The 16,032-nt window shown below is 43.5% G+C and overlaps 1 protein-coding gene across 2 annotated transcripts in view; it reads left to right on the forward strand.

The window, feature by feature from the left end:
• Window positions 1-16,032, forward strand: part of ncana (neurocan a) — a 136,728-nt gene that overhangs the window by 117,265 nt on the left and 3,431 nt on the right. For both annotated transcript variants that reach the window (XM_036986389.1, XM_036986391.1), the window contains 5 exons: window positions 1,741-1,857; window positions 7,542-7,655; window positions 9,913-9,964; window positions 10,346-10,535; window positions 10,907-11,051. In XM_036986389.1, coding sequence (XP_036842284.1) covers window positions 1,741-1,857; window positions 7,542-7,655; window positions 9,913-9,964; window positions 10,346-10,535; window positions 10,907-11,051 — 618 coding nt within the window. The remainder of the gene's footprint in view (window positions 1-1,740; window positions 1,858-7,541; window positions 7,656-9,912; window positions 9,965-10,345; window positions 10,536-10,906; window positions 11,052-16,032) is intronic.

Raw genomic sequence — 16,032 nt, forward strand, 5'->3', positions numbered from 1 at the left:
CTGAAATTAGAATAGAAAACCTACCAAGGTCATTTCAGCTGCACTACCCTCCCAATGTGTGATAGAGAAGAAATGCTTCATTCTCCTGTGCTTTGCACCTTCAAAAGGAGACCCAGATTATGGCTACTATTTTATATTTGACTCAAGTCGTTTTCACCAAATGCCTTTCCCCTTCAGTCTCAAATGTTATAGAAAGGATATATTTTTGCTCAAAGAAGCTGTTTAAACCATGACAATAAGCTTGTGTGAAGTCTGATAATAGCAGTGACTCTAGTCTTTTGTAGTTGTATAAGTGAATCTCCATCCATTTAGGTGTGTCAATGGGTCCTTTCTGAGGACTGGGACTGTCTGAGACTGACAAGTCTGTCATGCATCTAAAATGAATGAACCGTTTTCCACTATCATCTAATCTCTCTCTTTCTCTCTCTTTCTGTCTCTCTCTCTCTCTCTCTCTCTCTCTGTCTTTCTCCCTCTCTCTTTTTCTCTGTTTCTCTCTCTTTCTGTTTCTCTCGCTCTTTCTCTCTCTCTCTGCCTCTCTCTCTCTCTCTTGTATCTCACTTTCTCTCCCTCTTTCTCTTTTCCTTTTTCTTTCACCATATCCTGCATTCTCTCTCTCTCTCTCTCTCTATTTCTCTCTTTATTTCTCTCTCTTTTTTTCTGTTTCTCTCGCTCTTTCTGTTTCTCTCGCTCTTTCTCTCACTGTCTCTCGCCCTCTCTCTTTCTCACTTTCTCTCCCTCTTTCTCTCTCTATCCTGCATTCTCTCTCTCTCTATCTCTCTCTCTATCTCTCTCTCTTTCTCTCGTTTTCTCTCTGTTTATCTCTCTCTTTCTGTTTCTCTCGCTCTTTCTCTCACTCTCTCGCTCTCTCTTTCTCACTTTCTCTCTCTCCCTCTCTCTCTCGCTCTCTCTCTATTTCTGTTTCTCTCGCTCTTTCTCTCACTCTTGCTCTCTCTTTTTCTCACTTTCTCTCCCTCTTTCTCTTTTCCTTTTTCTCTCACCATATCCTGCATTCTCTCTCTCTCTCTCTCTCTCTCTCTCTCTCTCTCTCTCTCTCTCTCTCTCTCTCTCTCTCTCTTTCTCTCTTTTCTTTCTGTTTCTCTCACTCTTTCTGTTTCTCTCGCTCTTTCTCTCAATCTCTCTCGCCCTCTCTCTTTCTCACTTTCTCTCCCTCTTTCTCTTTTCCTTTTTTCTCTCTCTATTCTGCATTCTCTCTCTCTATCTCTCTCTCTCTTTCTCTCTTTTTCTCTCTCACTTTCTGTTTCTCTCGCTCTTTCTCTCACTCTCTCGCTCTCTCTCTTTCTCACTTTCTCTCCCTCTTTCTCTTTTCCTTTTTTCTCTCTCTATCTCTCTCTCTCTTTCTCTCTTTTTCTCTCTCTTTCTGTTTCTCTTGCTCTTTCTCTCACTCTCTCGCTCTCTCTCTTTCTCACTTTGTCTCCCTCTTTCTCTTTTCCTTTTTTTTCACTCTCTCTCTCTCTCTCTCTCTCTCTCTCTCTCTCTCTCTCTTTCTCTCTCTTTCTCTCGCTCTCTTTCTGTTTCTCTCGCTCTTTCTCTCACTCTCTCGCTCTCTGTTTCTCACTTTCTTTCTCTCTATCTCTTTAAAACTCAATCTCTTTCTCACTTTCTCTTTCTCTCTCTTTCTCTGATTCTCTCGCTCTCTTTCTCGGTTTCTCTCGCTCTCTGTTTCTCTCTCTCTTTCTTTCTCTCTGTTTCTTCTCTCTCTGTCTCTCTCTCCCTGATCAGGTGAGGAGGAGCCCTGTGTGACCAACCCGTGTGTACATGAAGGGAAGTGTCTACCTCAGGGCAAGGGCTACAGCTGTTACTGCCCACAGGGCTTCACAGGGGAGAACTGTGAGATCGGTGAGTTTACACCACACACACACACACACACACACACACACACACACACACACACACACACACACACACACACACACACACACACACACACACACACACACACACACACACACACACAAACGTTCCATCACCCTTTAGACAAGGGTTGGGAGGTTAGAGGTCAGCATCCTATCTTCCTTGTCTTACTGTTTATCAAACTCAATAGCAACTGTGTGAATCTGTGACTTTCTTCCTTAAGGTCAGCTTACTTGTCTAGCTCAGCCCTGACTCAGATTCACAACAAACCCTGCAGGGTCATCCCTCATTCAGTGCCTGAGAGACAGTGCCAGACACTAATCATATTTACCCGTCAGCTGTGATGAGAAGGTATCTGTCTGACTGGATACTCCTGGCTTCTAGAGCAGGGAGACTGAGAAATGGGCTTAGAGCAACACAAGGGTGTGTGTGTGTGTGTGTGTGTGTGTGTGTGTGTGTGTGTGTGTGTGTGTATGTGTGTGTGTGTGTGTGTGTGTGTGTGTGTGTGTGTGTGTGTGTGCGTGCGGATTTGTTGTATATGTGGGATTATCTCTCTCAGGAGCCCTAACTCCTCTGCATTATGCATGAATGGATTATACATTCATAAGGAACAAAGGCATCATGTGTTTGGAGGGAATGTGTGTATGTATGCATGTGGGTTTATATGTTGCTTAAGGTTGACTTGGAGTCAGTGAGGAGTCACTCAAGGTCATGCTGGGGTGAAGTGATCACTTGAGACAGAAGACAGTGGTTGCCTATGAAATTGTAATGCAGAGACGAAGAGAAGAAGCCACTTTAGACTATTGGGATGCACCCCTAGAACTATTATGAAAGAAACTGACCACTCAGTTACTCTTCAAATTCATCTATTTATATGTGTACTAGTAACTGAGGCACAATATAACGTTTACAGTTGAATCTTACCCCAAAAGGTGATGTCACCTCTTTACATTTTGTAGCCTAGAACCTGTCAGGGAAATTCAAAGCTATGTTTGGCCAGACATGCAGACCTAAGGGCTTATGGTACAAAGCCCCCATCAGAAGGTATTGACAGGGGCAATAGTCTGGATTGGATTTGTCTGAAACCAATGCTTGACTTGGACTGAAATAGGTGCCAGTACTCATTTTGGGTGCTGGTACTGTTTATATTTAGGTGCAGGAGCTCCACAACACAATACCTTGAGCTAGTATTTTATAAGAGGAACAGGAGCTCAAACAGTAGAACATTTGAGGTGCCGGTACCTTATCAACACTCAGAACATAGAATATAGTTTAGTTTGAATTGACTTTGAGGGCACAGTTTGGTGCCTTTCATCCTTGGAGTATAAATTCATGTTCTGAGTTGAACCATTTATACAGTAGACAGTGTGTTTGGAACAGTTATTCATAATTGAGAAAAGAAGACGTGAGTCAGACTTGGGTCAGGATTCTCTGTTTTCTGAAATCCTTCTTCGTCATTAAACCGTCACCGTTGACATTTGATAAATGTTTATTTTTTCAAGAGAGCTCGACCTTCAGGAGAATACAGGAGTTGTTATTGGGATTTGTGAATGTGAAAAAAATATCTCTGTTGTGTTTTTGTGCGGTGTGAACAAATTTTAAGGGGTCATAGTAAACCCTCTTTGAGTGTAACAAGGACAAGAGAGCGAGAAAGAGAGAGAGCAAGAGAGAGAGAAGCAGAGAGTGTGAGAGAGAGAGTGCTTGGCACAGGAATAATGAAATAAGTGGTTTGGTTCTGAAGTACTCTCATAGTGCTCTGATTCATGCAGCAAGAAGGAGAGGGACAAAGACAGACAAACAGAAAACACCCACACTAATCTCTAGTTGCCATGGTGAGAATTAAATGATCATCCTCCCTTACAAAGCATTTCCATTTAGCAGATGCTTTTGTTTTATCCAGAGCAACTTACAATTTGTGCATTCACTTTAAGATAGCTAGGTGGGACAACCACAGTCATAGTAATTAAACATGTTTAATCAATAAAACAGCTGTCAGCAAAGCCAGTGGTAGTGACAGAAAGACAAGTGGTAGTGACAGAAAGACAAGTGGTAGTGACAGAATGACAAGTGGTAGTGACATAAAGTCAGTGGTAGTGACATGAAGACAAGTGGTAGTGACATAAAGTCAGTGGTAGTGACATGAAGACAAGTGGTAGTGACATAAAGACAAGTGGTAGTGACAGAAAGACAAGTGGTAGTGACATAAAGACAAGTGGTAGTGACAGAAAGACAAGTGGTAGTGACAGAATGACAATTGGTAGTGACAGAAAGACAAGTGGTAGTGACAGAATGACAAGTGGTAGTGACATAAAGACAGGTGGTAGTGACATGAAGACAAGTGGTAGTGACATAAAGACAGGTGGCAGTGACATAAAGACAAGTAGTAGTGACATAAAGACAAGTGGTAGTGACATAAAGACAAGTGGTAGTGACATAAAGACAAGTGGTAGTGACATAAAGACAAGTGGTAGTGACAGAAAGACAAGTGGTAGTGACAGAATGACAAGTGGTAGTGACAGAATGACAAGTGGTAGTGACAGAATGACAAGTGGTAGTGACATAAAGACAAGTAGTAGTGACAGAAAGACAAGTGGTAGTGACATAAAGACAAGTAGTAGTGACAGAAAGACAAGTGGTAGTGACAGAATGACAAGTGGTAGTGACATAAAGACAAGTGGTAGTGACATAAAGACAAGTGGTAGTGACATAAAGACAAGTGGTAGTGACAGAAAGACAAGTGGTAGTGACATAAAGACAAGTGGTAGTGACATAAAGACAAGTGGTAGTGACATAAAGACAAGTAGTAGTGACAGAAAGACAAGTGGTAGTGACAGAATGACAAGTGGTAGTGACATAAAGACATGTGGTAGTGACACTAATACAAGTGGTAGTGACAGAAACACAAGTGGTAGTGACATAAAGACAAGTGGTAGTGACATAAAGACAAGTGGTAGTGACATAAAGACAAGTGGTAGTGACATAAAGACAAGTGGTAGTGACATAAAGACAGGTGGTAGTGACATAAAGACAGGTGGTAGTGACATAAAGACAAGTAGTAGTGACATAAAGACAAGTGGTAGTGACATAAAGACAAGTGGTAGTGACATAAAGACAAGTGGTAGTGACATCAAGACAAGTGGTAGTGACATAAAGACAGGTGGTAGTGACATAAAGACAAGTGGTAGTGACATAAAGACAAGTGGTAGTGACATAAAGACAAGTGGTAGTGACATAAAGACAAGTGGTAGTGACATAAAGACAGGTGGTAGTGACATAAAGACAAGTGGTAGTGACATAAAGACAGGTGGTAGTGACATAAAGACAAGTGGTAGTGACATAAAGACAAGTGGTAGTGACAAAGACAAGTGGTGGTGACATAAAACAGGTGGTAGTGACAGAATGACAAGTGGTAGTGACATAAAGACAAGTGGTAGTGACAGAATGACAAGTGGTAGTGACACTAATACAAGTGGTAGTGACAGAAACACAAGTGGTAGTGACATAAAGACAAGTGGTAGTGACATAAAGACAAGTGGTAGTGACATAAAGACAAGTGGTAGTGACATAAAGACAAGTGGTAGTGACATAAAGACAGGTGGTAGTGACATAAAGACAGGTGGTAGTGACATAAAGACAAGTAGTAGTGACATAAAGACAAGTGGTAGTGACATAAAGACAAGTGGTAGTGACATAAAGACAAGTGGTAGTGACATCAAGACAAGTGGTAGTGACATAAAGACAGGTGGTAGTGACATAAAGACAAGTGGTAGTGACATAAAGACAAGTGGTAGTGACATAAAGACAAGTGGTAGTGACATAAAGACAAGTGGTAGTGACATAAAGACAGGTGGTAGTGACATAAAGACAAGTGGTAGTGACATAAAGACAGGTGGTAGTGACATAAAGACAAGTGGTAGTGACATAAAGACAAGTGGTAGTGACAAAGACAAGTGGTGGTGACATAAAACAGGTGGTAGTGACAGAATGACAAGTGGTAGTGACATAAAGACAAGTGGTAGTGACAGAATGACAAGTGGTAGTGACAGAATGACAAGTGGTAGTGACAGAATGACAAGTGGTAGTGACATAAAGACAAGTGGTAGTGAGATAAAGACAAGTGGTAGTGAGATAAAGACAAGTGGTAGTGACATAAAGACAAGTGGTAGTGACATAAAGACAGGTGGTAGTGACATAAAGACAAGTAGTAGTGACAGAAAGACAAGTGGTAGTGACATAAAGACAAGTGGTAGTGACATAAAGACAAGTAGTAGTGACAGAAAGACAAGTGGTAGTGACATAAAGACAAGTGGTAGTGACATAAAGACAAGTGGTAGTGACATAAAGACAGGTGGCAGTGACATAAAGACAAGTGGTAGTGACATAAAGTCAAGTGGTAGTGACATAAAGACAAGTGGTAGTGACATAAAGACAAGTGGTAGTGACATAAAGACAAGTGGTAGTGACATAAAGACAAGTGGTAGTGACATAAAGACAAGTGGTAGTGACATAAAGACAAGTGGTAGTGACATAAAGACAAGTGGTAGTAACATAAAGACAAGTGGTAGTGACATAAAGACAGGTGGTAGTGACATAAAGACAAGTGGTAGTGACATAAAGACAAGTGGTAGTGACATAAAGACAAGTGGTAGTGACATAAAGACAAGTGGTAGTGACATAAAGACAAGTGGTAGTGACATAAAGACAAGTGGTAGTGACAGAAAGACAAGTGGTAGTGACATAAAGACAAGTGGTAGTAACATAAAGACAAGTGGTAGTGACATAAAGACAGGTGGTAGTGACATAAAGATAGGTGGTAGTGACATAAAGACAAGTGGTAGTGACATAAAGACAAGTAGTAGTGACATAAAGACAAGTGGTAGTGACGTAAAGACAAGTGGTAGTGACATAAAGACAAGTGGTAGTGACATAAAGACAAGTAGTAGTGACATAAAGACAAGTGGTAGTGACATAAAGACAAGTAGTAGTGACATAAAGACAAGTGGTAGTGACGTAAAGACAAGTGGTAGTGACATAAAGACAAGTGGTAGTGACATAAAGACAAGTGGTAGTGACATAAAGACAAGTGGTAGTGACATAAAGACAAGTGGTAGTGACATAAAGACAAGTAGTAGTGACATAAAGACAAGTGGTAGTGACGTAAAGACAAGTGGTAGTGACATAAAGACAAGTGGTAGTGACATAAAGACAAGTGGTAGTGACATAAAGACAAGTGGTAGTGACATAAAGACAAGTGTCAAGAGAGGTCTTTGTTAAATTAGTTGGATTTGGATACAGTTCCCTGGTGTTATGGATTGAGGTATTGTACTTACAGCCCACTGCTTCTGTTGATGGAGATAGAAAACATAGGAAACATCTTTCCTGTGTGTCACACCGATCAATCCGTTTAGGGAGAACGTCAGCGCTGCGGACGTTGTTCACTTTGCTCTGTCCTGACTACTAACTAGTCCAGCTGGAATGTTTTACACAAATCTCCAAATCTCAAACGCTTGGCTCACGGAAAAACTTCATCTCAGTTGTTCCAGAACTAAAATCTTGAGTACCATTTATGCTACGTAGTCTGAGATTACAGAGAAAGGTCTGAGCCATGCCTACAGAGGATGGGTTCTGTACACAGACTCTCTAACCTGTTTTGTGTGTTCTTGTGACAGACGTGGATGACTGCCAGTCCAACCCGTGTCTCAACGGAGGCACCTGCATCGACAAGATCGACTCGTTCATCTGCCTCTGTCTGCCCAGCTACGCAGGAGACACCTGTGAGAAGGGTAAGAGAGTGCGTACACACTGGTCAACACACTTCATAGCAGTGGAGGCTGCTGAGGGGAGGACGGCTCATAATAATGGCTGGATCGGAGTTAATGGAATGGCATCAAACACCTGGAAACCATGGAAACCATATGTTTGATGTATTTGATACCATTCTACGTATTCCGCTCCATTACCATGAGCCTGTCCTCCCCAATTAAGGTGCCACCAACCTCATGTGCTACTTAGTCAATACACACAGCTTAAACAGAGAGAGATATAGATGATCACTTTTATCTGAAATACACAGAAATAAGTGGCATTTGCACCTCCAAATGATACAGTGGAATATCTTAACTGAGCTCCCACCCAAGTCATTTCCCCATGAAGTTAGTCCCTTATGAAAATAACGCTCATGGTGTCCAAGTCTCCTTGCTCAGTGTTGTTATGTGTAGTATCAGCTGAGGTATCAGAGGCTAAAGTCCCAGAGAGCACTATTTCACTGCAGTATCACTCACCGGCTATCAGGCAGTGTATCTGTCTGTACCTGTCACTATGCCGCAGAGAGCTGGCTGATGGATGTACACCGAAACACACACATACAGCCAAACTAGCACAGATACACACACTCTCAAATGAGCGCAAACACACACACCTCGCTGGATTCAGAGTCAGTCTGACAGCCCACACCTCCTCATCTGCCCCCCTCTGTGTGTGCAGAAACACTAATATCAATGAGGGTTAATGAACCCATAACCCTTGGAGTTATTAATGAGACCTCATAATGTAGAGATAGGAACAGCGTGTGCTGAGAATGGAAATGGAGGATCCATGATTGCAGGTTTAATGGTTCATTCAGTCTCAATGTTATTAAAGTGTGGCCTTGCAGGTCCTGAGAGGCACAATACTGAATGACAGGTTGAGAGGGTGTAACAATAATCCTCCCTCCTTCCCTTCACCTCTCTCTCTCTTCTTCTCTCCACTCCTCTCTCTTCTTCTCTCCACTCCTCTCTCTCCTTCCCTCCACCTCCCTCTCTCCTTCCCTCCACCTCTCTCTCTCTTCTTCTCTCCACTCCTCTCTCTCCTTCCCTCCACCTCTCTCTCTCCTTCCCTCCACCTCTCTCTCTCCTTCCCTCCACCTCTCTCTCTCCTTCCCTCCACCTCTCTCTCTCCTTCCCTCCACCTCTCTCTCTCTCTTCTTCTCTCCACTCCTCTCTCTCCTTCCCCCCACCTCTCTCTCTCCTTCCCTCTACCTCTATCTCTCCTTCCTTCCACCTCTCTCTCTCCTTCCCTCCACCTCTCTCTCTTCTTCTCTCCACTCCTCTCTCTCCTTCCCTCCACCTCTCTCTCTCTTCTTTTCTCCACTTCTCTCTCTCCTTCCCTCTACCTCTCTCTCTCTTCTTCTCTCCACTTCTCCCTCTCCTTCCCTCCACCTCTCTCTCTCTTCTTCTCTCCACTCCTCTCTCTCCTTCCCTCTACCTCTCTTTCTCTTCTTCTCTCCACTCCTCTCTCTCCTTCCCTCCACCTCTCTCTCTCTTCTTCTCTCCACTCCTCTCTCTCCTTCCCTCTACCTCTCTTTCTCTTCTTCTCTCCACTTCTCTCTCTCCTTCCCTCCACCTCTCTCTCTCCTTCCCTCCACCTCTCTCTCTCTTCTTCTCTCCATTCCTCTCTCTCCTTCCCAATACCTCTCTTTCTCTTCTTCTCTCCACTTCTCTCTCTCCTTCCCTCCACCTCTCTCTCTCTTCTTCTCTCCACTTCTCTCTCTCCTTCCCTCCACCTCTCTCCCTCTTCTTCTCTCCACTTCTCTCTCTCCTTCCCTCCACCTCTCTCTCTTCTTCTCTCCACTTCTCTCTCTCCTTCCCTCTACCTCTCTCTTTCTTCTTCTCCCCACTTCTCTCTCTCCTTCCCTCCACTTCTCTCTCTCCTTCCCTCCACCTCTCTCTCCTTCCCTTCACCTCTCTCTCTCTCCTTCCCTTCACCTCTCTCTTCTCTCCACTTCTCTCTCCTTCCCTTCACCTCTCTCTTCTCTCCACGTATCTCTCTCCTTCCCTTCACCTCTCTTCTTCTCTCTGTCACTGTTCCTCTTTTCCTCTATCGTCCTACTCTCCTTTCTCTCTTCATCACTTATCTTTTTCACTCAATCTTCTTCTCCCTTCCTTGCCTCCTTCTTTTGTCTTTCTTTGCCCCCTCCCATCTTCCATACTCTAACCTCTCTTTCCTATCCCTGTCTGCTTCCTCTATCCCTCAATGCTCTCCTTTCTCATCTGCTCTCTCTAGATGTTGAGGGTTGTGAGCATGGATGGAGGAAGTTCCATGGCCACTGCTACAGGTACGTGAGAAAAAAGAACTGACAACGAACCTACCCTCTAAACATTCAACTGTATCAGGGGTGTCAAACTAATTTCCCCCCGCGGGCCGCATTCGGTCTTCACCGAGCACCGGAGGGCCACACTTAAAATGGATCTGTCCCGCGGGCCTTGAGTTTGAGACGTCATCTATCATCTATTTTTAGCCTTGGTAGCTGAGGGATGAAGGAATCTTGCATTGAGCAACAGAAATGTAAAGGTAATTTTCTATTGAGCCGACGTACGCAACATTTATGATGAATGCAGAACATTGCCTTTGCATTTAAATCACGCTGTAATGCTGAATATTGGATTGAAAATTGCCCTACTATTGATCTAACAAAAACTTGTTTTCTTCACTTCAGGTACTTCTCTCACAGACACACCTGGGAGGATGCAGAGAAGGACTGCAGAGAGCAGAGCGCCCACCTCAGCAGTATCACCTCGGTCACCGAGCAGGAGTTCATCAATGGGCTGGGCCATGATAACGCCTGGATCGGCCTGAATGATCGCACAGTGGAGGAGGACTTCCAGTGGACTGACACCAATGACCTGGTGACGTTCTATATTTCTCTCTGTCAATAACAGCTCATGTTATACTGCATTGTATGTGATATATACCTGTACTTGAACCTCAAAGTTGGAACACTTTGTGTGTAAAGTGTGTCTTTGTACAACAGATGATATATACACGCCATTTAGCAGACACTTTTATCCAAAGCAACAGTCATTCATACATTTTAAGTATGGGTGCTCCCAGGAATTGAACCCACTGTATTGGCGTAGCAAGGGCCATAATCTACCAACTGAGCTACAGAGGAGCAAACATAGGATCCCATGTATAAACAGCTGAGTATTACTTTATAATAGATTTAAAGCCAAGATTAATACAATGTGACATACTGTAAGTGTGTGGCATTGTTTAGGTGTATGAGAACTGGAGGGAGAGCCAGCCTGATAACTTCTTTGCGGGCGGAGAGGACTGTGTGGTGACCATCGCCCATGAGGAGGGCAAGTGGAACGACGTGCCCTGCAACTATAACCTGCCCTACATCTGCAAAAAAGGCACAGGTAGGATCACAGGACTTAATAACTTATTATGGCTGCAGGGGCAGTATTGAATAGCTTGGATGACAGGTGCCCAGTGGTGCCCAGAGTAAACGGCCTGCTCCTCAGTCCCAGTTGCTAATATATGCATATTATTATTAGTATTGGATAGAAAACACTCTGAAGTTTATAAAACTGTTTGAATGATGCCTGTGAGTATAACATAACTCATATGGCAGGCAAAAACCTGAGAAGAAATCCAAACAGGAAGTGGGAAATCTGGGGTTGGTCGATTTTCAACCCAGCCCCTATTGAATACACAATGGGATATTGGTTATGTTGCACTTCCTAAGGCTTCCACTAGATGTCAACCGTCTTTATAAACTTGTTTGAGGATTCTACTGTGAAGTGGCACCGAATGAGAAAGGAATGAGTCAGGTCTGCCATGAGCTGACCATGCTCTGACCATGCGCGTTCACATGAGAGGGAGCTCTGTTCCATCGCTCTTCTGAAGACAATGTAATTCTCAGGTTAGAACATTTATTGATGTTTTATGTTAAAAACATCCTAAAGATTGATTCCATACATCATTTGACATGTTTCTACGGACAGGAACGGAACTTTCTGACATTTCGTCTGCAACTAGGGAACGCGCTTCATGACTTTGGATTTGTTTACCAAACGTGCTAACAAAAGTAGCTCTTTGGACATAAATGATGGACATCATCGAACTAAATCAAACATTAAATGTGGAACTGGGAATCCTGGGAGTGCCTTCTGATGAAGATCATCAAAGGTAAGTTAATATTTATAATGCTATTTATGACTTCTGTTGACTACCCAATATGGAGGATATCTTTTGGGCTGTACTTTTGAAAGCTGTACTCAGATTATTGCATGGTTTGCTTTTTTTGAAATCTGACACAGCGGTTTCATTAAGGAGAAGTGTATCTATATTGCCATGTCTAACAATTGTATTTTCATCGACATTTATGAGTATTTCTGTAAAATGATGTGGCTCTCTGCAATATCACCGGATGTTTTTGGAACTAGTGAACGTAGCGCACCAATGTATGCTGAGATTTTTTTTATATAAATATGCACTTTATTGAACAAAACATACATGTATTGTGTAACATGAAGTCCGATGAGTGTCATCTGATGAAGATCATCAAAGGTTAGTCATTCATTTTATCTCTATTTGTGCTTTATGTGACTCCTCTCTTTGGCTGGAAAAATGGCTGTGTTTTTCTGTGACTTGGCTCTGACCTAACATAATCGTTTGTGGTGCTTTCGCTGTAAAGCCTATTTGAAATCGGACACTTTGGAGGGATTAACAACAAGATTACCTTTAAAATGGTATAAAATACATGTATGTTTGAGTAATTTTAATTATGAGATTTCTGTTGTTTGAATTAGGCGCTCTGCACTTTCACTGGCTGTTGTTATATCAATCCCGTTAACGGGATTGCAGCCCTAAGAAGTTTTAACATAGCCATGGTGCAACCAGCTCCATGTCTTCAGAAAGGAGCAGGTAGGATCACAGGATTTAACATAGCCATGGTGCAACCAGCTCCATGTCTTCAGAAAGGAGCAGGTAGGATCACAGGACTTAACATAGCCATGGTGCAACCAGCTCCATGTCTTCAGAAAGGAGCAGGTAGGATCACAGGACTTAACATAGCCATGGTGCAACCAGCTCCATGTCTTCAGAAAGGAGCAGGTAGGATCACAGGACTTAACATAGCCATGGTGCAACCAGCTCCATGTCTTCAGAAAGGAGCAGGTAGGATCACAGGACTTAACATAGCCATGGTGCAACCAGCTCCATGTCTTCAGAAAGGAGCAGGTAGGATCACAGGACTTAACATAGCCATGGTGCAACCAGCTCCATGTCTTCAGAAAGGAGCAGGTAGGATCACAGGACTTAACATAGCCATGGTGCAACCAGCTCCATGTCTTCAGAAAGGAGCAGGTAGGATCACAGGACTTAACATAGCCATGGTGCAACCAGCTCCATGTCTTCAGAAAGGAGCAGGTAGGATCACAGGACTTAACATAGCCATGGTACCGGTAAAACAATAAGAATGCATTTACAATAGCGTCCTCAATACGTGTATTTTTTAAAGTAAATGTTGGGTTCCTACTGGATAGCGGACTTAAACTGGGCTGTGGCTAGAAACAGGATGTCATGTTCATTTGGAGGAACAAAGTCATCATGGCAAATAAGGATTTTGGAAATAATAAATTTCCAATTTACTCTACGAAGCCTTGTATCCTCTGGGGATTGCTCTGTTTTGTCAATAGAATGTCTGGCGAGGAAACACGCACACTTGACATCAGAGTGTAAGAGCATAATGACAGTTTTATCAACTCAAGTTGCCAAAATAAATATTGCCTTTTGATGAAACATGTCAATCACAGTGTTTAGTTCAACAGGTTATTTATTATTGACTAGTGGGAGACACATTGTCAAGCCAGACAGACAGACAGACAGACAGACAGACAGACAGACAGACAGACAGACAGACAGAGACAGAGTGATATTTCAAAAGCACTGATATTCCCCTAGATACAACCGGATCAATATGCAGGCTGTCAAACCTCAATAGGCACAATGCACTCTCATATTTTCCTCCATGAAGTGTGAAAAGAGAATAAAGCTTCAACATTGCTGACACAACAAACAGAAGTCTGAATCACATTTACAGTTTTTCCCAATTGTTAACACACGTTTGCTGAAACTACATCTCAGGTAGTCAAAACACAAAACAGTTAGCCAGTTTCCCCAGTGGGCAGTGTTGTATGGTCCAAGGGTGGCATGGAGCTGGAGGTCCCCATTGTGGCTCATAGCTGCGCATATGGTGACATTTCTCCCACGCTGGCCAGGTACAGTATCTCAGTGATGGCGCGTTGACCAATGATGTTCCTTCCTCCCCTCCTCGTCTTTGCTAAATTGAATCCAGCCTCATCTATGAGTATGAGTTCCTGGGGGATGGGACTTGCATCCAACTCCATGATTCTCTGAAATGACAGTAAATACTGTAATTGCTGTATAGTAAAGTTCACTGGCAACATCAATGAGTCTCTAATGTTTCAAGAGTGTAATACTATTACATTGCTTACTTACACATATTCGTACCGTTTATCCTTCACTCTTTGGGAATTCCTTTCAAATGGGACTCTGTAGATTTGCTTCATCCAGAGATGTGTTTCTTAAGGATGTGGCATATGGTTGGTCACCTCCCTCTGACATACTGTAGGTAACTCTGGGTCTTTCCTGTAGCGGTCCTTATGAGAGCCAGTTTCAGCTCTTGTTGATTGCAACTTCAACCCAGAGTTACCTATGCTGCAGAGGATAAGTTAATTAGAGTTAACTGCACCTCAGATTGCAGCCCCAAAAAATGCTTTAATATGGTCCACCATTGTCGTTCAAATTTCATCAGAGATTACTCTCCTTGTTCTTGGTCTTCCTCCACCTCTACAGTACCTCTACCGCTACCTCTACCACCTCTATCTCTACAGTACCTCTCCCACCACCTCTAGAGTACCTCTACAGTACCTCTAACTCTACCTCCACCTCTACAGTACCTCCACCTCTACCTCTACAGTACCTCTACCTCCACCTCTACAGTACCTCTACCGCTACCTCTACCACCTCTATCTCTACAGTACCTCTACCTCCACCTCTACAGTACCTCTACAGTACCTCTAACTCTACCTCCACCTCTACAGTACCTCCACCTCTACCTCTACAGTACCTCTACCTCCACCTCTACAGTACCTCTAACTCTACCTCTACAGTACCTCTACAGTACCTCTACCTCTACCTCTACAGTACCTCTACTTCCACCTCTACAGTACCTCTGTACCTATAACTCTACCTCCACCTCTACAGTACCTCCACCTCTACAGAACCTCCAACTCTACTTCTACAATACCTATACAGTACCTCTACCTCCACCTGTACAGTTCCTACTTTACCTTTACAGTACCTCCACCTCTACAGTTCCTCCACCTCTACAGTTTATCGACCTCTAACTCTACAGTACCTCCACCTCAACCTCTACCTCTACCTCTACAGCACCTCTACAGTTCCTCCACTTCCACCTCCATCTCTACATTTACAGTACCTCCACCTCCACCTCTACGCCTACAGTACCTCTACCTCTACAGTATCTCTACCTCTACAGTACATCCACCTCTACCTCTACCTCCACCTCTACCTCTACAGAACCTCTACCTCTACCTCCACCTCCACAGTTCCTCTACAGTACCTCTACCTCCACCTCTACCTCCTCAGGACCTCTTCCTCCACCTCCACCGTTCCTCTACAGTACCTCTACCTCCTCTCTACCTCCTCAGGACCTCTTCCTCCACCTATTCAGTTCCTCCACCTCTACCTCTACAGTACCTCCACCTCTACAGTACCTCCACCTCTACTTCTACATCTACAGTACCTCTACCTCTACAGTACCTCCACCTCTACAGTTCCTCGACCTCTACCTCTACAGTACCCCCACCTCCACCTCTACCTCCACAGTACCTCTACTTCTATAGTACCTCCACCTCTACCTCTACAGTACCTCCACAGTACCTCTACCTCTATAGTACCTCCACCTCCACCTCTACCTTTATAGTACCTCCAACTCCACCTCTACATTACCTCTACCTCTACAGTACCTCCACCTCCACCTCTACCTTTATAGTACCTCCAACTCCACCTCTACATTACCTCTACCTCTACAGTACCTCCACCTCTACCTCTACAGTACCTCCAACTTCACCTCTACATTACCTCTACCTCTACAGTACCTCCAACTTCACCTCTACATTACCTCTACCTCTACAGTACCTCCAACTTCACCTCTACATTACCTCTACCTCTACCTCTACAGTACCTCCACCTCTACCTCTACAGTACCTCCAACTTCACCTCTACATTACCTCCACCTCTACCTCTACAGTACCTCCACCTCTACCTCTACAGTACCTCCAACTTCAC

Source organism: Oncorhynchus mykiss, chromosome 8 (genome assembly GCF_013265735.2).
Source record: "Oncorhynchus mykiss isolate Arlee chromosome 8, USDA_OmykA_1.1, whole genome shotgun sequence".
In the NCBI taxonomy this organism is placed as follows: Eukaryota; Metazoa; Chordata; class Actinopteri; order Salmoniformes; family Salmonidae; genus Oncorhynchus; species Oncorhynchus mykiss.